The 25,388-nt window shown below is 43.3% G+C and overlaps 1 protein-coding gene across 2 annotated transcripts in view; it reads left to right on the top strand.

Moving 5' to 3' along the window:
- Nucleotides 1-21,362, top strand: part of ABCC5 (ATP binding cassette subfamily C member 5) — a 69,672-nt gene extending 48,310 nt beyond the window's left edge. Inside the window, exons 1-11 of one of the 2 annotated variants that reach the window (XM_061348713.1) lie at nt 2,586-3,371; nt 9,926-10,066; nt 10,720-10,871; nt 11,309-11,425; nt 12,482-12,717; nt 15,048-15,161; nt 16,176-16,288; nt 17,392-17,500; nt 18,878-19,102; nt 19,342-19,484; nt 20,168-21,362. In XM_061348713.1, coding sequence (XP_061204697.1) covers nt 2,652-3,371; nt 9,926-10,066; nt 10,720-10,871; nt 11,309-11,425; nt 12,482-12,717; nt 15,048-15,161; nt 16,176-16,288; nt 17,392-17,500; nt 18,878-19,102; nt 19,342-19,484; nt 20,168-20,440 — 2,343 coding nt within the window. In that variant the 5' untranslated portion in view covers nt 2,586-2,651 and the 3' untranslated portion in view covers nt 20,441-21,362. Of the gene's footprint in view, nt 1-2,585; nt 3,372-9,925; nt 10,067-10,719; nt 10,872-11,308; nt 11,426-12,481; nt 12,718-15,047; nt 15,162-16,175; nt 16,289-17,391; nt 17,501-18,877; nt 19,103-19,341; nt 19,485-20,167 lie in introns of those variants that run through there. The other variant, XM_061348716.1, reaches the window with a different exon arrangement.
- Nucleotides 21,363-25,388: the final 4,026 nt, after the last annotated feature.

Consider the following 25,388-nt stretch of genomic DNA (forward strand, 5'->3'; position numbering starts at 1 on the left):
AACAGTTCATCCTGCAAGGATGAGAATAAGGCTGTGGGCTTGGGACAGAGGTTTTCCTTAAAGAGATCCTACCCAAAATAGCATGGAGATCACACATCATTATGGCCTGGTTTAACCCCAGCTGCCAACTAAGCACCACACAGCTTGCTCCCCCCAGGGTGGGATGGCAAAGAGAACTGAAATGATAAAAGTGAGAAAGTTGAGATAAGGACAGTTATAGGCATAATAGGTAAAGCAAAACCCACACATGCAAGCAAAACAACCCATGGAATTCATTCACCACTTTCCAGCTACAGGCAGGTGTTCAGCCATCCCCAGGAAAGCAGGGCTCTATTGTGTGATACGAAATACCCCTTAAATCAGTTGGGGTCAACTGTCCCCTCCCAACTTCTTGTGCAGCCTCAGCCTACTCACAGGTGGAGAAGCAGAAAAGGCCTTTACTCTGTGTAAGCACTGCTCAGCAGTAACTGATACCACATCCCTGTGTAATCAGCAGCATTTCAGTACATGTCCAAAACATAGCCCCATACCAGCTACTTTGAAGAAAGCAAACTGTATTGTGGCCAAAACCAGCACACCTTCCTAGTAGGTAGCAAACGCTGAAGCCCAAGACCAACAGGTGTGCAGCTTGAGGGAGATTTGTCTGGGATATTATCCTCCAGAATTTTGATTGCATCAGTTTTGCTTATTCTGTCCAAATGCAGCTAGTGCAGCTGATCTTTAAGTGCAAGTTATTATCATAAGCTTAGCAGCCCTGAGAGAATGTTTTCCTGCTCATCTCATCTGTCTGATGAGTGGAAATGTTGCACTTGCTCGGGACTTCAATCAAAATGCAGGTAGGATTCTTCTAAAGTGGCCCAGTGGGGTCAGTGTGCAGTTAAATTGGTGCAATTAAGTCCCAGGTCCTGAACCTGGACTAGCTTGAACACCTGAGAAGACTTCATCACCTGTGGTGAAGATCATACCAGGGCAGATTCTGGTATGTTACCCCTACATGAAAGCTAGAGGGAGATCGACCAGTCTTAGTACATTGCATGGAACAAAGAAAGCACTACTGTTGTTTCAAAAGGCAAATGGGATGAGTCAGAAAAAGTGTCAGAAGGGAAGGCTACATGCAGAAAAAAGCCATTTAGGAATGGAGAATGTGGAGAGAAAAGGTGGCAGAAAAAAAAGCGTCTCTTAATTAGGAGGGGATTGGGCAAAGACAAAATTGCTTCTTGAAGGTCCTTTGAAGAAACATACCGAGAAGGTGCAGGGAGGCTGTACTGCCCTCATCAACCAAAGAGCTTTCCTGAAGGCTGCCTTGTTCCTTTTTGCTGCAACTATAGCGTGTGTTTTACTATACATAAGTAATTGCACAAGATTTCTTTGTAGACCCAGCTTCAGGTCAGTCTAGGATAATACATGATTTGGTTTACCCTTGGTTCAGCTGATAACAGCAGCCATATTGTGCTGGGGCCACTCACATATGATAGTACAGTGGAAACTCCACTAGAACTTGGTGCATGTGCTGCTGTTAGTAGCGTAAGGCCATGGGAGGCTTTTACAATGTGCCACTATGGGTTTGTTAAACCCACAATCATGTAATAACTGTTCCTGTGTCATCCACAAGATGTGCCTTGGAGGCTCACCAGGTGGCTGAGGTAGACTGAAACTAGTTTACACAAGTGTCACTACATGGGGCAGAACTTTCCTTGGACAGCATGGAGCTCAAACCACAGTGCTTCCAGCACACCTCCCTCCTTCCTTCCAGCATACTGTCTCCTACCCTTGTCATGCAGAGAAACAAGTGGTTGTGTAAAGACCATGATTTTGTGGTTTCTGTCCTTCGCGATTTAGGAGGGCAGCAGTGGATGGTGTGTGATTGGTTGCCTCGAGGGATGGGGAAAAGTTAAGTGCATTGTGTCTGAGCTGGGATATGGGGAGGTGGGGCAGTTTAGGGTGAGTGTAGGAGGAAGGCAGCTAACCTGGGAGGGAGGAGATTAAAACAGGGGGTCTCTGGAGTGGTCTGGTAGAGGAGATGGGGGGCTATCAGGGATAGATCGTGAGCTGGGTGTGAGGAGCATAACCAGGAGCAGGTCGGAGGAAGCCAAAGAGGTAGCAGTGGGATTAGGGAGCGGGGGGGGGGGGAAGTTACGGGGTTATCTTGAAGCTGGGTAAGGGGGTGAAAATGAAGTGTTCCGGCTGTGCGGAGGAGGCAGAGCTGACGGGGAGGCTGCGCTCCCGAGGGCAGGAGGGAACGGAGCGGGGGCTCTGTGGGCCCCGGGTCAGGCAGCACGGCTGAGGGGTGCTGGGGGTGCCTGTGAACGGGGCTGCCCTCGGTGCCACGGCCGCACGCCCCTGGACTACAGGCAGCAGCAGGCTGGCGCCCCACGGTGCGCGCGCAGCCGGCGGGCGGGGCGGGGCGGGGCTGCCCTCGAGCTCCCCCAGCCGTGCCGCGCGTCGCCCCCTGGCGGCCTTGCTCGCCGCTGACTGTTCCGGGCCCGGGCCCTGCGTTCCCTCAGCCGGTGCCTTTTCCGCCCCCCCCACCCCCCCCGGAGCTCCCCCCCCTCCCCGCCCCGGTCGCTCCGGCCGCCGGGGCCTCCCTCGTCCCCGCCCGCCCATGGATTTCACATAGCAGCAGCCGCCTCAGTCTCCTCCTCCGCCGCTCCATGGCGGCTCCGGCTCCGCGGCCACCCGGCCTGTGTTGCTGCCGCAAGGGGTCCGCGGCCGGGCCGGAGGCGCCGCCGGCCCCGCCGCCTCCTCCCGAGCCGCCGCCGGACGTGGCGTCGGCCTCCAGCTCTCAGCTCTTCAGCCTCCGCCACTTGCACCTGGGGCTGGAGCTGCGGCCCGAGGCGCGGGCGCTGGCGGGCTGCCTGGTGCTGGAGCTCTGCGCCCTGCGGCCGCAGCCCCGTGCCCTGGTGCTGGACGTCCACCCGGCCCTGCGCGTCCTCTCGGCTGCTTACCGCCGCGCTACGGCGGGGGAAGCGCCCTGCTCCTTCGCCTTCTCGCCCGCCGAGGCCACCACCGCCGCCACCCCGCTGCCCCCACCGCCCTGCCCGCCGCCGCCACCGCCGCCCTGCGCGCCGCCCTGCGCCGCCAGCCCGCCCTCCACCGCCACCTTCCTCTCGGCGCCCTGCATCGCCGCCAGCCCGCTGCCTGCCCCCACTGCCCTCCCGGTGGAGCCGCCCTCCAGCCCCTCGCCTGCCGCCGAGCCTCCGCCGCCGCTGCCCATCTTCGCCCAGCCGCCCTGCGCCGCCTGCCCGCTCGGCTTCAGGGTGGACCCCTTCACCGACTATGGTTCGTCCCTCACCATCTCCCTGCCCGCCGCCCTGCAGCCACACCAGCCCTTCCAGATCATCGTCCGCTACACCACGGCCGATGGCCCCGCCGTGAGTACTGGGATGCGGGGGGCGGTGGGGCCCAGATTGGAGGGTGGGGGAGTGGGAAGCCGAGTCCCGGGGCGGCTGGTGGGCTTTCCCGTGTCACCCGCGCCTTCCACACATTTCCCTTGTGCTGTAACTGACCGTAGGGGAAGTGCCCTGGACCCGCAGCGAAGGCGGCGGGAGATACTTCACTGTCAGCCCCTCCTTTTACGTCCCCGTCCCTCCGCTGCCCCTTTCCTCCTCGCCTGGCAGCCGCCTGCCTGCCTGGCAGCAGCATTCGTTCCCTGTCCAGTGCCCGCAGGAGCACCCGGCGGTGCCAGTCTCTGCCTGCTGCCACCGAGTCCTGCGCCCTGCGCGGTGCCGTGCTCAGCAGTGATGCTCGCACCTTCCCAGGCCACTCAGCTCCCCTCGCGCGTCCCTCGCGCTTCCGCTATTCATCTCCCATCACGATAGTTAAAGTTTTTCATCCTCTAAGGGTATTGCAGTTGCTGGGGAGGAGGGTGAAACACTGAGAGCTCATGCCTGCCTGAAGTCTTCAGGACAATTTACATAATCCCCAAATATGGGAGTTTCCCCATGGATTTTGCCAGGTGCTTACAAAACCAGGCCTTGCGCACCTTGGCGGCAGTTCTGGGGCTTTGAGAAGAGCAGAGGGAGATTCCATGTATTCCTAAAAGTTACCTGCTTGAAAGAAGAAAGAGAAATGACCTCAAAACACCCATTTTGACGTGGCCACGAGAGGTGCTTCTCTGTCTGCATGGTTTAGTCTTCTTCAGTAGTGAGATGCTTTGTAAATTCTGTCACTTCTTTTAACGCCCTGGTATTTTGAAGCACTTTCTTTTTGCTGCCCTCTTAGGTGCTTTCTAGCAGATCTTGTGTTTTAAAGAAGTTCTGATAGTAAAAATATATATTGATCACTTGAGCATCAGTTCTTTTTGTTACTGTGCAGCCTGCTCAGGCTGGGAATTAAACTAACGTGATTTTCATCACGTGGTTCATGAGTCTTTTTGCCAAAGATGTTTTTTGAGAGTCTTGCAACTTTGATGCCTCTTTCTTGCCTAATGGAATTGACTCTCAGCCTGCTGGTCTGGTGTTGCTGTTGCATTGGTCAGAAATGTGTGGATCTATTTGATTATTACAGTGTGTTTAGCAAGAATTGAACAGTAAAAGTTTCAAATAACCCAATGGCATGTACATACCAGGCCTTTCCTTACAAAAGGAGAGCGTTGCTGAATAGAATGAGTTCGCTGGATATTTTTCTGTCTGATTTTAATGCTACAGTGAAGCTCACAAAAGTGACTTCATTCTCAGAATGATCTGGATAATCTTACTACATTGGCTCACTTGGAATGGTGAGTTCCACATAAAGATTTTTATTGACAGAAGTTTCCTTTTTCTTATATGGTTATCTTTTAACATGCTGGTCTTTCCCTAAAAGTGCAAAAATGAAGTGAAATTCTGGCACTTTTAAATTCACAGCCATTTGTGAGGATACTGTTCCTTTTCAGCTCTGGAACTCCTAGATTAAATACTTCTTTGTACAATACTCTGCTATGGTTTTCTGCACCGAATAGGTATGTGAGAAATGTCTTTCAGGGCCTGCAGTGTGTTCAGAAGATTCTATTGTTTTTTTTTCCTTCAAGATTCTATGAAGAAACCTGTTTCTTTTGCCCACTCTCTGCCTTTTTTATGGTGAGAAGCCTTTACAGCTAATTTGGTGGTGCTGCGTGCTTCATAATCATTCTCAGTATGGCTGAGCCATACTTTCTGAAGTACATGATAACATACTTTCCTCCTCTTGAGCAAATTGTTTTATTTTAGGCTAGCCTGTGCTTTCTCCTGGGTTTTGCCACCCCTTTTGCTAGAGGGGCAGACTGTCCCGCTGTGTCTGTGGAGATGATCTCAGATGTAACAAAATACTACTGTGACACTCAACCTTAGAAATGATCTGACAACACTGGAAAGTGCAGAGCACTGATTGACGTGATGTTCATTTAGTTTCTCCTTGGCCCTACACAAAGTACAGCATGAATGCTACACATTTGAGGATGCAGAGAGTAGTGCATTTTTTTCATTCCCTCTGTTGTTTGTCTTGCTTCCCCTGGATCAGATGTGAACCAGCTATTTTTCTTCCTGTCTTTTGAAGCCTATTGTACCTTTAATGGTGTGTATTCCTTCAGTTGAAATGAAGCTGCAAGGACTCATGTCAAAAGGTTATTGATGGTTACACTGTCAGGGGCACGCATTGCCCTTTTCAAGTGATACTGAAAAGCAGAAGCAGGCATGCTCGCTCCCATAAATTGTACCCGGTTTCCTCGCTCACTATTGTAGGTTTTGGCTGGCAGAATATTTGTCCTTGAGTAGCACCTGCTCTAGCCCTTTGTGTTCAGCATGCTGAACTATTTGGGTTTGGATCTCAGGTCAGTCTGTGCCATTGTAGTGCTCTGTCATGGTTGTTGTTCAGACCAGTGTTGCATTTTAGTATGGATGAGTAACACGTATGTGCATAAGGGTGACCTGGTTTATACTCATGTCTAGTATAATTTCTCCCAGTCCTTTTTCTCTGTTATTGAAGTGACTTCACAGTGTTAGATGTCTTTCTCCTAAAAGTTCTGTTTTCTTTGGCCTTTCTGTGATCATAATCTTTTTAGGTCAGGGTTTATTTTCTATGGGACCCTTAGCATACTTGTGGGACCTATAAAACAGTGAATTCGTGTTACATTACAGTGCAGCATGGATGTGTTGGCAGTAAGATCAGCAGCGGAGACAGTAGTCTGTTTAAAATTAGAAACCTGTTGCCTTGATATACTTGGTTTGAGCCATCTGGATATGTTATTCGACTGTCCCATTATTTCTTGTGTGGAGGAAGGAGCCAAGATCTTTGGTTGTTTGATGGACATTGAGAGACAGCTGAGAGATTAATTCTGCCTTTCACAGAGCATTCCAGCTCCCTGTGCTGTTAGGAAACCATATGCTTGGTACATCACCAGTTTGCATCAGTAAGTGAGACCGTCATAAACATTTTGTATCTCGCATAGTGTGGGCTAAAGGCACACGTTAATCAGGTGTATCAGTGACAGTAGCCTGGCTCTTTCTCCCTTTCTTTTCCCTCGTCCCCTTACTTCTTGGTCCTATAAATACTCTTTCAGAAGGTTATTTTTTGTTTCCTTTCCTAGGGAGAAAAATCTACATCCAGCTCTTGCCCACTGTGTCACACCTGACTTGGCAGTGTACATGTTAACACCAGTGCTATTTTCTTTCCATGACAACCTTCAGCGCAAACCCTGCTCTGTGTTCTGGTATAAAAAATGATAACATTTCATCATCTTCAGGATTTAACACTAAGGACAGCCCTTTTTGCAGTGTGGAAACTTCCCTGTTGTTCCATTAGATTTGTCCTGATTCCTCACAGTGACTTGCTGTCCAGGTGTGTGCCTTGTTGCTCCTGTCACATCCTCTGCATCTCGGAAGTGTGGTTTACTTTGTTGTCAGGTGAAGAGGCTTGTTGTTGCTCTAGAACAGAAGCTGTGGCTTTACAACTCTTCTTGGGAGCTTCATCAATAATGGAGTAGAAACATGGAGAGATTAAAAACTGAAAGAGGTTTAGCAAATTGCCTCTGTCATTTGCCAGTTTGGGTGAAAGATTATAATCTAAGTCAATACAAATAATATTCTTGGCAAGAGCCTTATAAAGTGTGAGCTGCTTTGCAGCAGGGGGAAGCCTGCACTGCCCAGAGCCTCTGTTCAGTGGAGGAACTAAGCAGTAGAATATTTGGTTTTGCTTGAAACGCATCATAGAGCAGCTTTAATGTGTGAAACAGCTGTCCTGTATGCATGAAAAACTGTATAAAAATGATGAGCACTTTGACATCACGTACATTTCCAAAGGGAACACAGAAGGGATTTGGATGTAGAGCAGATGAAACGGCCCGAGTACTGCTCTGTCCCTGTGTCGTGCTCCGCCCCCAGCAGCACCCTGCTTCATGCACTCCTTTCTGGGATGCTGTTTGTGCTCGTTTTCCCCAGTCCAGAGCCCTGCCTCTGTCCGGCAGCATAGCCTGATCTATTTATATTACAGATCTATTTATATTGTTTCAGGAGAGCTTTCATCATTGTTCCAAGTGCATCTGGAAAGAGAGACAGAGGCTCGCAATGTAGCTGCAGACATTAGGAAACGGGGAAAAAGTACTTAATCCTCTGCAAATGTTTTCCCTCTTAGCTTGTGGGGCTGGTGCTTCATTTAGCTTCAACTGAATGTCAAATCAAGGGGGACCAGTTGAAAAGAAATTGTCCTTAATTTTTGTAAACAAGAATTGGCTTCTCCATTCCCCTTTGCTTCCTGCTTATGTTTTCTTCCTGTGCTGGTCATGGAGAACTTCCGCTTATCTCTCTGCTCTAAACACATTGTCTGTCAGCCCCTTTTTCCTTCCTACTGTAGTGTTGCAACTTAGGTTCAGCGGTGTCTTATCTGTCTGTTTTCTTTGTAAGCCTTTTCTGTCTCAAAAAAGCAAGGGAAGCAGGACCTTTTGAAGGTGAGTCTCTTTAGCAGGGCCAATGATACAGATTGTAAGTCAGACTTGTAATGTGAGCACAAAGCCAGTGATAAAGGAGTGCTTTTAAAAGTTGGCATTGGAGCAGATCTTTAAAAACTTAATTTCTGAGGCTCCTTCCTAGATCATTAGAAAGCCACTACCATGCATTAAAACATAGCACTTGAATTTTTATGTGAATTTGTTTTCTGGGTGGAAGCTGTTAGTTTCAAACTGAAGGTTTTAATGAGATGTGTGTTCTCAAATGTTTTCTGGAATAGCTGTCTCCAGTTCCATAACGTCACATCACAGAGATTATATTAATTGCTGTGAAATGCAGGTATCCACGGTGTGGAAATCCGTACTGATGCAGTGCACCTCAATCGTGACCTAGGGATTTGGCCATTGAGAGGCTGAAATGCAGCACGTGGATTTGAATAGTCGCGTAGCCTTAGCCCCTGCAGTGTACATGAGACAGGGTTCATCAGAAGTCATGCTTTTTGCATGTTTCTGGCACAACAGGTTTGAAGCGGAAAAGGGCAATCTTAAAAACAAATTTCAAGGAAAGAATGCTGCTCTGAGATTAATTTTATTTCTAGAGAAAAGTTTTTAATTTTGTAACGCCTTCCACCTAAAAAAACCAAAAATCAACCCACATTTGCCAGTGGAAGCGTGAACCTCTATGAATAACTGAAAGCTACTGACAGCGCTCCCCTCATCCTTCACTGATCCCTGGGAGTGCTACTGAAGTGGATGATTTGGGAGAGGGGCATGCTGGCATCTGAGGAGAAGGGTCTAAAAGCAAGGGAGGAAGATAACAAAGAGTAACTTTATAGGACAGAGGGAAAGAGAGAAAACTTTTGACTCCAGAACACAGAGAGGTTAACTATGAGACAGAATTGTAATACGCTGTTAAAACGAGCGCAGACATAGTACCTAGGCTTCTCTTTTATAAGTACTTCATTGCTTTCTTTTGAGGCCCAGAACTGGTGTGTGTGCTAACTGCTGTTCCCTGAATTCAGATTTATTGGTTGCTTTGATCTAGGAATTCAGCAGACTCAGAGGTTTTATTCCTGGTGCTTGACTGTTCCCAAGACTTCCAGTGGTTACAACTTTATTGCAAGTTTCACAATATTTGATATTTTCCATAGAATTGTAGCTCCAGAGTTCTAGGATTACAAGAAAATCCTTGTTTAAAATTGTTCCTACACTTCAAAGTTGGAGGCAGGGAGCATGTGAAAGCATAAACATTACATTTGGAACAGAAAAACCAAAAACACAAATAACTGCACTTTTTCATATTATTCTTAGCTTGTTCTAATTGTTTGTCAGGGGTCTGACTCTTGATTTATTTGCTGTTTGATACTGAAAATTGACATGCTCAGGGGTGGGGTTTTTTGCCTTTCTTTTAGTGACCACCCAGAATCTCCTTATCCATTCTGTAAAAAACAAAAAGGCCTCCAGTGTCATTGACCAGATGTTTCTTACATAGTGTCAAAATGTTGGATGCTTCAGCCGGCGGGGCAGTGTCAGGGTCATAGATAGTGTTGTGTACACTGCTCGGCCTCAGGGGTTTTGGTTGGTGGGTTTGTGTTACTCTTTTTCTTTCTTTCCAGCTTGCATTACCTGACCCCTGCTGCTCCTGTTCATGTCAAATTAAAAACGTGAAGATATTTAGAGTTCTCCCTCTGAGAAGAAAGTCGTGTGGGTGTTTGTTAGGGGCCTGTTATAACCAAGAAAATCGATACAACAAGTAGCGAGTGGCTGGAAGACACTGTGTTGTGTGGCACCACTCAGTGTTGAGACAGCAGGAAATTACTCTGAGTAGTCACAGCAAATAAGCAGGAGTAGAAAGATGTATTGTTGGAAATGGAAACGTGCCCTGTGCCAAGTATTCATATGGGGAGCCAAACAACTGAGGTGTTTCTTTTCCGCCCACAATCCTCTTGATTTCAGGTTTTGGTTTTTGGCAGTTTGTCCTTGTGATTTCATCGTTTTCCCTCACCTCTTCTTCACATCATGTTTCAACAGATCTGGTGGCTGGATCCAGAACTGACGTATGGCAACGCCAAGCCATTTGTCTTCACACAGGGCCACTCAGTGTGTAACCGGTCTTTCTTCCCCTGCTTTGATACACCAGCAGTGAAATGTACCTACTCAGCTACTGTCAAGGTAAGAGACCAGAGGGCTGTAAATGGTTCATGGAGTGCTAAGCTGCTGTTAATTTGTGACAGTATAGTTACATGGTGTATGTACATATATAAAATATTAATCATGACAGTGTTATAAAATTTTTTAGATCCCATTCTGGTTGTTGGGCCAGAAACAGGTTACTGCCTCAAAGGCAACTCTGTTGCCTATCATGCTTGGGTCTTGCCTTCCCTATACTCAGTGCTGAAAGAGTAACCATGAAATGGATAATACGACAGAGAGAATTTGGCTAGTCATTTTCAATAGTGGTTATTGATGGTAATATTCAGCTGTATTTTATCAGTTCTTGAAAGGAAAAACCTCAAAGTTTTATGAAAGCAGCATCAAATAATTTTGCATTTTGTGTAGATGAAATAATTCGGTATCTGGGCACTTCTGGGGCAGCTGGCATAAGACCTATGCAACATGTGAGGAGTAATATTTTTGGTTGGTATGTTTTCCTGGGCTGGGCTGATGTGGTCTAAAAATCTTGCAGAAATCTTGCATTTTGTGTTATCTAAATGATTGATTTTAATATACATCCTCAGACATAGATGAAAAACCCCAGAAATATCTGTGGTGTAGTCATTCAGCTGTGATCAAGTGAGTTGATGTGTATGATGTTGGTATTCCAGGCTCCAGCAGGCATACAGGTGTTGATGAGTACCACCCAAAGTACCTACTTAGAAGAGGAAGGTGTATACCAATTTTACATGGAATATCCAGTTCCTGCTTACCTCGTGGCCCTGGTGGCAGGAGACCTAATACATGCAGACATAGGTCCTAGGTAAGATTTGCATTGAGTTGGTTCTGCTTTTTATATCTCTGGACAGTGCTTCATGTTATAAGTAGTAAATGTATTGAGTCATCTGTTGATAAGGGAACAGTTGGGACTGCGAGGTGTGAGTGTTCAGAGTTTGTGGTTTTTTTGGATGTAAATAAATTCATGGCACTGCACTGGCAAGGTATTGTCCTCTTTTCATAGATGTTGCATATTGACTGCTTAGTCATTACAGCTATTTATCTCATTGCCTTATTTAAGAGATCTTTGGTTCTCTCCTTCCATGTATGCATAGAGTGTTAGCCTAAAGAAAGCCCAAGTCTGATGTGGGACTTCTCAGCACTATTACCATACATAGAAATGTGGTGAGAAGTCACGCTATTTTTCCTAAGAGATAATTCAGTTTGCTGAAGCATCACCTGATGTTTTCTGTTTTGTGACAGGAGCAGAGTGTGGGCTGAGCCTTGCCTGCTGCCAACAGCCATCAGCAAGCTTTCTGGCATTGTTGAGCGCTGGTTGACAGCTGCAGAGAGTCTGTATGGCCCATATATATGGGGACGGTGAGTTTAATAAGTTTCTCAGGAATGTGTAATGGGAAAAAAGTAGAAAGAAATGATCACGTTTTCTTCCTGTGCTAGCAATAGCAGGACAAATGAGCTTTGCAACTGGAAGCACTGTAGTAGGTGGAAACAAACTGGAGTTCTGTCTCTGCACATGGCAGAGAGGATTATGGAAGCATGTGGTGTTTTTGGACTGGTGGGCAGAATTGGAGCTCTCTGAGTAGTGGAACTTGCCTGAGGAATGAAGGTTTCTCATACTGTAGTGTTTCGTGATGCAAGTCCAGTGTTGGGTTGGACACCATTTAAAATACATGGCAGTTTTATTTATCTTATTTACTTTTACATAATGTACTTGACATATATTTGTTGTGCTATGCCTGAGCAGTTTTATTGATCTTATTTACTTTTACATATGGTACTTGACATATATTTGTTGTGCTATGCCTGAGCGTGTTGAAAACCTGACTCAGGACAGACTCGCTGAGAGTCCTAGTCCCTAAACCGAACATTAATAGTTTCTGACTCTGTATTGAAAGAGAATATTTTTGAGAGAATGCTTTCTTTCTTTGGATAGGAGAAAATGTTTACAAAGGCTTCCTATATTTCTTTGCTAAAGGTAAGCAGGAAGAATGTGGTGGTGGTGTTATCTTACAAAACGTTGCTCAAAATAATCTGAGAACATGGCTGAGTGTGCCAGTGCTGATCATAGGTAGGGAAATGTGGAAAGTAAAACAAATAGTATTGTTACATTCTGAAGCAGAGAAACAAGAGTTACTTTGCTGACACTGCAGGTATACCACATCAATTAATTCTATAGCTTCCTGACCTCTTTCTTTCCTGGGAGCTTGTGGGGACTCAACACTGTGTGTGTGTAGTGTATGTAGTGTAAGCAGAAGAATTAGGCACTGCTGCCCTAGAAATCTTGCTCCTGAAGTCACAAAAATGTCTCAGAAGTGCCTTCCCTAAAGGAAGAAAAAAAAAAAAGTTACTGTGAGTGAAATAGCTGCAATTTACCTCTCTCCTTTCTCCCCTCTTCTTCTCTCTCCCTACTTTTAGATATGACATTGTTTTTCTTCCACCATCCTTCCCTATTGTTGCCATGGAAAACCCATGCCTGACCTTCATCATCTCTTCTATTTTGGAAAGTGATGAGTTTTTAATCATTGATGTCATTCATGAAGTTGCCCACAGCTGGTTTGGAAATGCGGTCACCAATGCTACATGGGAGGAGATGTGGCTGAGCGAGGGGCTGGCCACGTATGCACAACGCCGGATCACCACAGAGACCTATGGTATACATGCAGAAATGTTTCTCCTTATGCTATATCTAACCAGTTGTTAAGAGTTGGCTGCATAGACTATTTGTCTTGGGGGCTCAAAAGTCTGTAGGGAGCTGGTTTTTTTTGTTTGGTTGTTTTTTCTCTATTTCTGGAACACACGTGGCCCCAGACTTTGCATTTAGCATCTTAGATGCTTAGAGTCTGATGTTATCATGGTTTTGAGTGGAATCAATAGCTGATAAGGTAATAGGGGCTTGGGCGAGGTGTGTTAGCACAGCATTGTAAAGATGCTTGTGGGAACTTTGGAATTATGGTACCAGGCACGCATTTGTATGTCAAAGCAAGGTAAGCAGAGGATGCTTCAGAGAGATGTAAGGAATCTTCTCATGTTTATGTTGTGGAATAACTATCCTCAAGTGTCTGTCTAATCCTGATCAGTTGGTAGCTACCCACTATAGGCCAGAATGACAGCAATAGCGCCTAAGAAAAAATATTACACATCTATGTAGCTGTCTGTTTATCTGTTTGAGGCTTCCTCTAGAATTGTATGGCCCTGCCTTTGCTTGTATCAGTGAATTTCACAGGTCAGACATGGTACTGTCTTTAGAATATCTTAGTAGTAAATAATTCCTACTGGTTTTCAGTTTATTGGGATTTTTTTGTTGAAGTCAATAATGGGAACATATACTTCTCTAGTTTGTGGCATTATGTTCTTAAAAGCCTATACCATGTGTAGTCTCACATGTCTGCCATAAACAATCTTGGAAAAAATCCTGTAAACCTTGGCAGATAGTGTTTAGAAAGATGCCTTTGTTTTTATTCATTTATATTGCATCTGGAGATGAGCTGATGATAGTGAAGTTTAGGGAAGGAAGTGCTGTGAGCATATATTCAGAGGTTACAATGTATATTATGTATTTTTGAAAGGTCTTTTATGTTAAGTAATTCTCAGTGGTTAGGCCTGTTCTTACAATGTTATTATTCATAGCAATGACATGAGCAGGTCAGAAGATATTGGCTATTCTCTGTCCCTTTGTAGTCTGTCTCTCTGACATAGGACAAGATCCATGCTGATTTTGGTCTATTCACTTGAAATTTAGAGCTGCTTGTTTCAAGCAGCAGTTTTTCAGGAAACTAAGAAATGCCTTTCCCTGTGCCATTCTTTAGTAAGCCCTTTTTGCATTCTATTTTGTTTCCAAGACCAAACCTCTGATCTAAATCCTGCCATTTCTGACATAATGTCTGGAGTATCTTCTGCTGTCAATAAAAAGGGCATCTTTGTAATGACATTGTTTACAGAAATTGGAGTCCACTGACTATTACTACACCTCTTAGATCTTGCTTAATCCTCCTTCCTGTAGCTTAAAGTCATTGCTCTTAATGATGGCTATCCTAGTTCTTGATTTCCCCTATTAAGCACATCCACCCCTTTCCCTGCCAGTACAGGTTCTTCTATCTTCCACATATATCCTGGTTCTTAATTCTTATTTTGCTTATATCAGTTTCCTGTGTATGTACATCAAGACCCTGAGACTTGTATCTCTGTAATAAGTCCTGTTTTTGAAGTTGAAGACTTCACAAAAAAAACTAAAGTGTTAATAGTGCTGGATGTTAAGTATCTTCTGAATTTGAGAATCTATTTTCCACAGCTTTTTACATCTGCAGTGGCACAGGAAAGATCTCTTGACTTGCCAGTGTAATACAGCTAGTTTGGCTTGAAAGCTTGGAATGCTTTACAGTGCAGTAAGAGCAAAGAGCTGCCTACCCAGTCACAGCTGTAAAAAAAAATATCCTAATGAGTGTCAGGTGTATGATACAGTATGGGTAGGATTCTAGATAAAGCTTTAAAAATAGATCCACAGGATCTGTAATATACCAACTAAATGCAACCCTTTTCTGTTTTCACCCAAGGTGACATTTGCTTAGTACTGTCCTTGGCACCGAATATGGAATCGTGTGTCTACTACCAGTGACATTACTTTTTTGTAGCACTTGATTGCTCCTTGAAAGTTACCTGTGTAGTACTCATTCCAATGATTCCAAGAACTGATAAGGTGATGTCAAGGATATAAACTTTAGGATAGGTTTCGTGCTGCTTTGTTTTTCAGTTCAGCCTGCTGTATAATCAGAATAAGTAAATGCACTGGTTTAGGTTCTGACTTTCATTACAGATTGCAAGGATTTTTTGCACTCAAGTTTCTCTGCTGTTACATTACTGTGATTCTGTTTTTCTGTTGTCTTTTACATCTTCATTAGCTTTTGTTTTGTACATGGGCTACCTCTGCACAGGTTAGGTTTTGATAGTCATTTTTCCCACAACTAATAAGTTTCTTTCTTTGTAGGAGCTGCCTTCACATGTTTGGAGACTGCATTCCGCCTTGATGCTCTCCACAGACAGATGAAACTCCTTGGAGAAGACAACCCAGTCAGCAAGCTTCAGGTTAAACTAGAGCCAGGTATTGCTTTTGGCTGAAGCTGCTGTACACAAAATTTCTGTATGTTGATGCTGGAATATAGACCAAAAAAGACTATTTTTTCCATATCCCTTATAAAAGAAAGAAAAAAGAAATACTTGTTTGTAAACCAGTCTAAAAGTAAATAAGGAAACTTGCCTTCAAGTTTTCTTCAAAGTTGGATAACTCATTTTTATAAATACTGTTCTGCTTAAGAACAGAACAGACTCACTGAGTAGAGGCAGTATGAAAAACTGCCTTGAAAGCTGTGTGGTTTGAGCTTCTGAATATGTAAAATAAAGTAGTTTTAAAATGAAAATGTTTGGAAACACCATATAAAATCCTTTTTTATGTGTTCATGTAAGAACTATGTACGTATGCATAAGCATATAGATAAGCTTGCTTTCCTGTTGAGTAAGCTGTGCAGAGGCTCTTTGGTTATCCCCTGAGCTACCTGCACATCTGCACTTCAGCATCATGTATCTTCTTCACTGATAGTTCTCTGGGTCTGTGGTCACTATTGGAACTTTAAAGCAGTCTTCAATCTAGGTGGTATTTAAAATGACCTAAAATGCAGCTGGAGGTGATATTGGAACCAAGTGGAATGGAAAAGCATGTGTTGGAAGTATCAAAAAAGGAACAAGTAGTGATTACTTTATATGAATATCTTAAAAAACTTGTGGTATGGTGGCTCTCTGAATTTGGCACTTAGGGGAAAAAAAAAGGGACTTGTCTTTATATGCCAGTTTTCAGTGATTTCTAATTTGAAGTGACTTATTCCTTTGGGAATTAATACTGAGCTTACAATGGTTGATTTTTTTTTATTATTATTCTTTTAATTTTTAACCCTGCCTATGTGTTTACTGCAGTAAATTAAATGTACTGGCACAGGCTTGTTTCATTCTTAAGTCACTACATCTTGACTTGGTGATCTCTAAGGGGTCTGTATACTTGGAAGGGTTGGAAATTATTGTCCTCGTTAGAGTTTCTTATAAAATTGTTGTCATCTCTTTTCAGGTGTAAATCCTAGTAATTTAATGAACCTCTTCACCTATGAGAAAGGCTACTGCTTTGTTTACTACCTGTCCCAGCTCTGTGGTGACCCAAGACACTTTGACTCCTTCCTAAGAGTGAGTGTAAATAAGCATGAGTTTCTCTTGAGATTCAGAACTGTTCTCCCCGTCTCCCTCCCCTCACCTAGTTTTGTCACTGTGGCTAATTGATAGGGCTAAAGTCAAATACCGGTGTGTCTGAGAAGGGAGAGTGGTTTTGGCCTGGCTGCCAACTGAGATGATTGTTTCTACAAGATTTCTCTTCAGTGAATGTGCTCATGCTCCTGTCATCTCAGATTCTGAGTTTAAGGGGTACCAAATACAGAGTAGTAGTATATTTTTCTTGCCTCTTGTTCTGAGTTCTAAGTAATCAGAAAGCTGTTCCAGCGTAGATTGTCTGTAACTGGAACGATGAGACTTTATTCACTACTAAAAAGTAGTAGCTTGTGGTTTTTTAGCTAGGGTGACAAAGGACATGATTTCCTGTATTGAGGCAGGTTTGAAATACATTTGCAAAACTTACTTACAGAAAATTATGTCAGCTATTGACTTGGTTTTTGAAGTGAAACAATTCATGCAGCTTTTTCTTTTTGCTGCATGCATGCTTTTCATCTCCTCTTCCCATCTATTCCCCACTCCATCTTTCTCTTATCTTTAGTTTAGTAAGGGTGTCTTTAGTCCATAATTTATCAGTGAATAATACAGTGGCCAGCTGTGTTCTGACTTTCCACTAGGTATGAGGAAACCTTCCTGCCCTTCATATGTTAATGTATCTGTGATCTGTGTCAGAAGAAGAGCTGTACTGAGCTGTCAGTGTATTTGCAGCTATCCAATTTTTTTCTTGTTATGGTGCTTTCCTCAGCTGGGGGAATGAGGGAGAATATTTTTCTTGGGTTTTTTTTTTTTTTTTAATTTTTTATTTTTTAAACCTTCCAAATGCTTGCTTTATGTTTCCATCGACATTTTGTTTGTTGTTGTTTTTTAATTATTTTTATTTGTTTTTATTCTATATAGAAAATATGTAAGATATACTAAAATCTATTTTAGTATATATAATCTATATTTTATATAGATTTATTTTTATTTTATTATTATTTATTATTGTTGTTGCATGTAGTGGCTCTACATTGAAAGGAAGCTGTCTTTCTCCTATCCATCATTTATCCCTTTTACTGTTTCAGGCCTACATCGAGAAGTACAAATTTACCAGTGTTGTTGCTCAAGATCTTCTGGATTCCTTCCTGAATTTTTTTCCAGAGCTGAAAGAGCAATGTGTTGAGAGCAAAGCAGGTAGGAAGTTTACTTAGGTAACTGTAAACACTGTAGAAAATCTGGATGGTAAATTTTGTGCTTGCTTTTGAGGATGTATAAGAAAATTCTAAGGTTAACAGACCCCTTTGGCAACAGCCACACGTTTGTGATAGAAATGGTTTTGATTTATTGTTACTCCCTCCAGTTGGGGATGAGAACATCTTAAATTGCTGACAATTTTGGCATTTGATTAGCTGAGTAGCCCTCAGTTAACTTTCTCAGGAACTCATCTTTCATGCTGTAGACATCATGATTACTGCATGTGAGATTTACACACGCTCAAATGCAGGGAAAAGGTGAATGCACTTTGAAATTTCATCTACTTGAATTACAGACAACTTGCTTTGAGAACTGTAACTTTTTCCAAGGCCCTAACCATGCAGATAATATCTCTTCCATGATGTTTCACACTCTCTTACATCCCCTATTTATAGCTGTGAGTGGATTTATGGAAGGTCAGTAAACTACTAGGTGTTTATTAGCCCACTTGCTTAAAGAAATGAGGCTAATGTTATCCTGCCATGTGTCCATCCTGTTGGTTAGTTTAAACCAAACTGCCAGTTGGAGTACAGCTCATAAGATGTACTAGGTTCCTACAAGCTTTGTGGAGAGATGTAGATGAGCAAGCCTACTGAAGAACAAGCTGCAGTGTGAGCTCAGCAGTTGTGTGTTTTATTTGGCCCACTGGTTGGCTAATGAATTAACCACAGCACATGCTAGCTTTGCCTGGCTAATATTCAGGGGATGCAGGAGAGAGGAGTTTTAGGGTGGATGGTGTGGAACGGAAGTATTGCCAAGGGTTAGGAAAGTGCTGAGCTGGTAAAGGGTTAAGGGGAAGAGCTCTGTTGGAAACCAGGCTCTGCTAGTTCTGCCGCTTTTGGAGAAACTTTTGTTTTAGTTATTGATTTTAAATTACAATTGCTTGGTTTTGCTGCAGGGCAGGAGTTCAGTCAGCACCCTCATCTTTTTCTTTTTTTTTTAATTGTTCTTCAGTCTTCCTAAAAAAGTCAGAGGAAGAGAAACACATGCACAAAAAAATCTTATATTAGAAGATTGTTTGATCACAGACACTTGTTTGCCTGGCTGTCTTAAAAGCATGTGCATTTCTTACCCACTGTAATGGTGAACTCTAGAGAACTCATGGTTAAATTTGGGGAGTGTTGCTGGCATTTTTCCTGATGTAGCATAGGCTAGCCTGCTGAGGCTGCGAAGACATTAATGTTGCTGTAACTGTGGGTCAGTCTGATTTGCTATTGTTAGAACCTCTCTTAACCGTACTGACTGATCCTGAGCCTTGAGGCAGCCAAGCCACCTCCAGAGACTCCTGCTCCACATTTTTGGTGCTCCTCATTCCAGGACTGGAGTTTGAACGTTGGCTCAATGCTACAGGACCTCCATTAGCTGAGCCAGACTTATCTCAGGGATCCAGTCTGACCAGACCGGTGGAGACGCTCTTCAAACTCTGGACCACAGAGCCTCTGGACTCTGCTGCTGCCAGCAGCATTGACCTCACTAAATGGAGAACGTTCCAAACCGTACTTTTCTTGGACAGATTGCTGGATGGGTCACCACTGCCACGTGGTGAGTACTCTATCAAGATAGTAGAAAAGTGTTCCTGTACTAATTAATTCTAAAAAGCCCTATCCCTCATTGACCTTATCATTAACATGAAGCCAGGTTGGATGGGGCTTTGAGCAAAAAAGTCCTTTCTAACCCAAACCATTCTATGATTGTGAGATTTAATGATTCGTTATTCTCTGACACCCTCAAACTCAACAAAATAGGTCATAGTTCTTTCTCTGTGTATGTACTCTCTTCAGAGGTGATAAAAAAGCTTTCGGAATGTTACTCCTCTCAGCTGGACTCCATGAACGCAGAAGTCCGTATCCGCTGGTTGCAGATTGTAGTCCGAAATGACTATTATCCAGACCTTTACAAAGTCCGTCGCTTCTTGGAAAACCAGGTACTAACTGCTGGATTAAAATCACTGCACCTCTCAGTGCATGAGACATGTGCATGAGAAATGCGACGTGAAAGACCTTGGAACTTCTGCTTCCTGGCCAAGTGTAGACCAGGTGTGTTGCTAAGGGGCTGAGCGTGGCTCACCTGCTAGCGGGCGGGGAGGAATGGGCAGATGTCATTTGAAATGCCTACAGATAATCTCTGCTTTTCTAGCCTAACTCAATACCTTTGTCCCAGCTCTGCCCAGTGCATTTTTTGTGTCGCTTTGTAGCAGCCCTGCCTTTTCGAGACCAGATGTTTTCACGCTACTAAATAATGTGATTTGAATATTTATACTTCAGGCAAAACTAGGGCTCATCAAATCCCTTACACTAGTTTTTATTGTGCAGGAGCAAAAGATTAATGCAAAAGGTTAATGCATGTGTTCTCTGGGGCCTCTTCTCAGTCTTTTAAAAATAGTTCTGTTATTTGTGGAAGTAGCTCAGTCTTAGAGAACAAATGTTTTCTTATTATCATTCATAAAAATCTTTACATTAAACTCCTCTAGAATAGACTTGGCTGTCTTTTGGAGGAATGTATTGTTTCCAGTCTGAAGTCATTCAGGGCCATTGGAGTGTAGCTGTAGGAGAGCTGAACCTCTTGACTTTGATTGAAGTGACATTATTTAGTTTTCCTTTTTTGCAGATGTCTCGGATGTATACAATTCCACTTTATGAGGACCTTTGCACTGGCACCCTCAAGTCTTTTGCCTTAGAAATTTTTTACCAGACCCAAAACCAGCTTCACCCCAATCTTCGGAAAACCATCCAACAGATCTTATCACAGGGCTTGAATCCATTTCCTGCCATTGACACTACAGCAGTCACTACAGACACACCAGCAATGGTGCTTGAGGACAAAGCCTCAGAGGCCACAAATGGTGCCATTTCACTCAGGGATGTTAATGTGTCTGCCTAGATCACCAGTTCATGCCAGCCATGAAGCTTGAAAGTGGGGACAGAAACAGAGGAAAGATACCAAGCGTCGCCTCCTTTCCTTCAGCCCTGCAGCTGCAGTGTGTTGTTGTAACTGGATTTCTCTCCCAAAACACAAAGCAAATGTGCCTTCAAGTATCCAGCATGTGACACTGCCAGATTTCAGAGACCTCCTTCAGCTGTGGGGTGGATATTTTTATTCAGTTTATACTGGGCAGAGACTCCTGGGCAGTTGCTTCTCCATGGAAAGTGGATAGTCCCCTTTCCTGAGGCTCTTCTGGATGGTTTCTCCAAGTCTGTGGGTTGGTGGTTATGGGGTTTTTGGTTGGTTGGTTGTTTTTTTTTTTTTGTTGTTTTGTTTTTGTTTTGTTTTGTTTTTTGTCTGAGGCCACTGAGGCATGTCCTGCTTGCCGTGTGTATGGTGCTGGGGAGTGTGTATGTGTCAAGCTGTCATTACCCTGGTATTTGGACTGAAGTTCTGCAAAGGAGAGACTGAGGAATTGTTGGTGGGAGCAAACAAGTTTTCATGTTGTGCTCCTTACTGTGATGGAGGTGTTGGGATTGGGAGGTAGAGGACTAATGCTTAAGTAATTAAGAAACTAATTTTAAATAGCTCCTGTTCCCCCTTGCCCCTAGGTGGCTAAGTAATAATAATAATGAGAAACCTTATGATGGATTTGAAATCCTTCCGTAGTTAACCCTTCCTTCAGTTTTCCCTTTGCACTCAATGGGAAGGGCAATAAGGAAATGCGTAGGCTTGAATTTTCAAAAAAGTTAAAATTAGGTGCCCCAAAGCCATCAATTCTGGTACTAGCTGGATGCCTAAATCTTTTTAACTTTTGACAAGTCTAACTGCAACCTTTGTGTGTTATTGGATGTGTAGCACGTGTTTGTTCCGTGGACTCTGTCTTCTATTCTGTCCCTTTGGAAGAATTAACAGGACCTTTAATTTAAATTTGGGGTTTTTTTGTTTGTTTGTATTGAAGATCCCTAGTATAAATCAGGCCTGTAAGGCAACCATGGAGATTGTGCTAAATTTTACTGCCTTGAATAACATTTGTCCGAATAACAGTTGCCCTGTCATATGATAGTCTGAGGGAAGCACCCTCCTTTTTGATAGAAGACTTTTAAGCCCCGCTTTACTCGAGTCTGTTTTCTGACTTGTGGTTATGGTGGTAAGATGCCATTTCATTTACACAGCATGCTATTTCTCTTGCTCACTGGGCAGGCATGCAAGATGGGAAGACACTCTCTTCCATTGGCACCACTCAGTCTCAGGAAGGTGAGGGCAAAGCATTGTTGGGTATTAGAGAGTACACCTGGTGGTTCTTAAGACTGCACCACATTGTGTCTAATGTGTGGGTACCTGTGTGCCACTCAGTGAGCAACCACAAAGCATCTCTGAGCTGATGTATCACCAGGATAGAGAACTAGTTGGAAAGAAAAGTGAAACATTTGGAAGAGGCTGAGCTAAAGGAGATGTGAGAAAGAAACTTATATATAATTTGGGGCAAATTATTTTAGCCCTGCTATGGGGATCTACATAGCACAGGAAGAGGGGAAATTAGGGAGGTTTTGTTGTTTTTTTTTTGTGGGGTTTGTTTTGGGGTTTTTTTCTTTTTTGTTTTGTTTTGCCTTTGTTTTCTGGGTTTTTTTTCACCAAAACTATCTGTTTACACCCATGTGTGGATGGGGACTTAGGTGCTGTTACTGGATCTGCATTTTCTGGCTTTAAATTAATTTGGACTTCACCGTAGCCTTAGCCTGGGCTGAACTGGGATAAAGCAATAATGAACTCAGGCCTCTCTAGTGCTTCATAGTTTTCAAAATGGGTCATCGGCATTGTTAGGCTTCAGAACTCCAAGCTCTGCTCTTTGCTTCTTGAATCGGGATTATCCTTTTAATTCCTTTTTTTTTTCCAGAAAGGACGGAGAATGATGTTTTCTGCACAATTCTCTTTCCGTTTGTTGTTGTATTGAACGAGATCTGTGCAAGCTGATTTTCCACTTCCCAAGTTGCCACTGTTAGTGTTGCGTCTCCTGGTCCCCACTGCTAGCAGCAGCAGCCCGGCCAAGACCAGTAACCACTAGCAGCTTTTGGAATCCCAGGGCTCCACTGTAACATGTCATGGAGAATATATGTGACACATTGGTGGGGAATTTTAAATTTACATGGATGCCTTATGATGATTGTCAAATTAAACTGAGCTTTGTGACAAGTTTAGCCTTTTGGGCAGTTTTTCAGCATCCCTGCTATGGATATGTGGAAGAGCTAACTTGGTACATTGTCTTTGTTTTGTCTTTTTCTGGAGTGCAACATAGAGGGGGTTTGGAAGCTATTTAAAAGCTGACCAGCAAGAAGTTGGAGAGGTTGCAAAAGCAAATAATCAAAAGTAAATATTGTTACTACAACTGACTGAAATACATCAGATCAACTGTGTTTGCATATACATGCATCAATGCAGGGAAATGTTGGCAGAACCTAATAGACTGTGTTTCTTGATTAAAGAACATGAAATCTAAGTTATTGTTTCTGCTTTCATCTCTGAGAACCCAACAGGTGGCTATTTTCATAAGGCTTGTTCTCTGAAACACAGCAAGATTTGTTGTAAGTATTCTATACATCCTGCTTCAGGTACTCCTGCTCCTCCTGTGAACAAGGAGTGCGTTTTTGAAGAGTTGAAGAACTGGCAGCAAGTTTGTGGAGATAAGCCTTCCTTTTGTTGACACAAATTAAATCAATGCTTCAGGCTGCTTTCTGGCCTGATTTGTAGTATATTTCACATTGACAGGCAAATTAGACTGAGATTGAATAGAAACTATCTATTTGCCTTTGGTATGTTCACTTCTGATCTGTTAAAGTAAGATTAGTACAGCAAATTGGTTTTATTTAAGCAGATGCCAAGAAATAGGGTTATCTTTATTATATTGAAAATGAAAGCTGTTCCTTTATTTCATTGCAGCTTTGAGCGGGGCAGCACGGGACCTAAAAATAGTACTTGTGGAAAAGCTTTGAAGAGCCAAACCCTTCAATAAGATGGAATATTGCTGATTTTTTTAGCATTTTGTAGCCATGTTGGTTAATACATTAAGTATCATTGTTATGAGCTACACATATTACTCTATTAAGCTTATATCAGTACTCTTGCTGTCATGATATGTTGCAACATCCTAACCATGCACTTCATTAACTAAGCACAATTCTAAGCAAGCATTCCAAGCGTTCTCATTTAACCCAGATTTTCTCATGTTCTTGCACTGCAATGACCTTGGCCATTGCCTTTTCCAGATAACACAGGATCTTCTGTATATCCATACTAAGCACTACTGCACAGTTCACTTAAGTTCACTTCGGTGTTTTCCCAGTTTGTGTGTGCTCAAAGATAAAACACCACAATACAGTCAACTCTTACAAATCACATAACACTTGTTTTCACACTTTTCACTATAGATTGAGAAAAGCTTAAGGTCATTATGATGACAGTATCAGACTTTGTGTACAAAAGAAACCACAGCAGAAATCAAGCCACTATCCTCTGAGACACAGAATTACTTTTTCTGTTGGGAGGACCGAACTTAAATGACACTGAGTTTGCTGAAGCCTCAGGTAAGTTGTTTTAGCTTTTGATTGCCTGCATTCCTAAAGCTACATGCCTAATTTCTAGTTTGGATTGGTCTAGTTTCAGCTTTTGGCTCTCAAAGCTGCTGCTTTGTTTGAGAAACATAAACTGCTTACTGTTACTAGCCTCTTTCCCATGTAAGTACCTCTTAATTAGTAAAGAAACAGATGGAGTTGTTTGATCTCTTGCTGCAAGGTACATCTTCCACATTTTATGTATTGCTTTAGCTCTGGGGTGAAGCTTAATGTTTCAGCATCCTTTGAAAGTGGAAATTGCACACTTTCTCAAAAATTACCTTATGTTGCTGTGTATTTTCCACCACTTAAAAAATCTTCTATTAATATTGTGCACTTACCCTATTTTTCATTAATTACAGTAGTAACCTGGGCAACAGTTAAAGCATGTCTTACATGAACATGGCAGCCTTTTGTTTTATAGATAAAGAGGTGTAGAGAAAAAGCTAATCTGTCCTCGAGATGACTGTTCACTCTATACAGAGAGGGACTAGCTGGTTGCATTACATGGCTGAACCTGTGTGAACACTTCTCCTGACTCTACGTGCACCTTCTGCACTGGAAAAAATCAAGTCTTATACCTCTGATTTCTTGTCAAGAGAATTAGGGTTATGTTGAACATAATGTGCTTTCTGCCATATAGGGAATGTGTTACACTAGTGACAAGTCTCTCTGAAACTTAAGAAATGGCACTAATGGGGTTTGCAGAGCATTGGACCCTTTTCTAAACATATACTTGGGTTTTGAGAAAGAGTGGGAAGTGATAGGAAAGGAATGGGATATTCTTGGTTGGTGTAAAGTGTCATGGTTTAAGTCATACCGGCTGACAATCCAGGTGTGTGACCTTAAATGTATGACCTAGGGAAGCATCAGCTTTGTGCATTGTTTTAATTTAGGTGTCTTGTACCACCTTGTTCTTGTGTGCTGCGGTAGCGAGCATGGAAGTTTGGAACTGTGGTCTACCTCCTAGAAGTCTGCCTGAGGTAATGAGGGAGATCTTTGTCTAGCAGTGGTAAACTTCCTCAGGCCAAGCTGCTCTGGAAGAAGACTTGAGCCTGTCTTCGCAGTAGCTGCAGAGAGCACTGTGATACCAGGCTGCTTCTGGCTGACTAATGAAAACCATCAGAGACTTCCATACCATGCTCTTCTGAGCATAAAACCCAAATGCCCCCCCCAGAACCTCCCTTAAGCAAAATGCCATTCTGTGCCGTTCCTCTGACACAGCTCCGACCACTGTCAGCCTAGCGGTATTGCAGGAAATAAGCCGTGTATGAGGATTCAAAGAATGGGAAGAGCTC

The sequence above is a fragment of the Neopsephotus bourkii genome, unplaced genomic scaffold (genome assembly GCF_033783945.1).
Source record: "Neopsephotus bourkii isolate Nb327-2 ecotype Australia unplaced genomic scaffold, CSIRO-AGI_Nbou_v1 NB_369, whole genome shotgun sequence".
Taxonomy (NCBI): Eukaryota; Metazoa; Chordata; class Aves; order Psittaciformes; family Psittacidae; genus Neopsephotus; species Neopsephotus bourkii.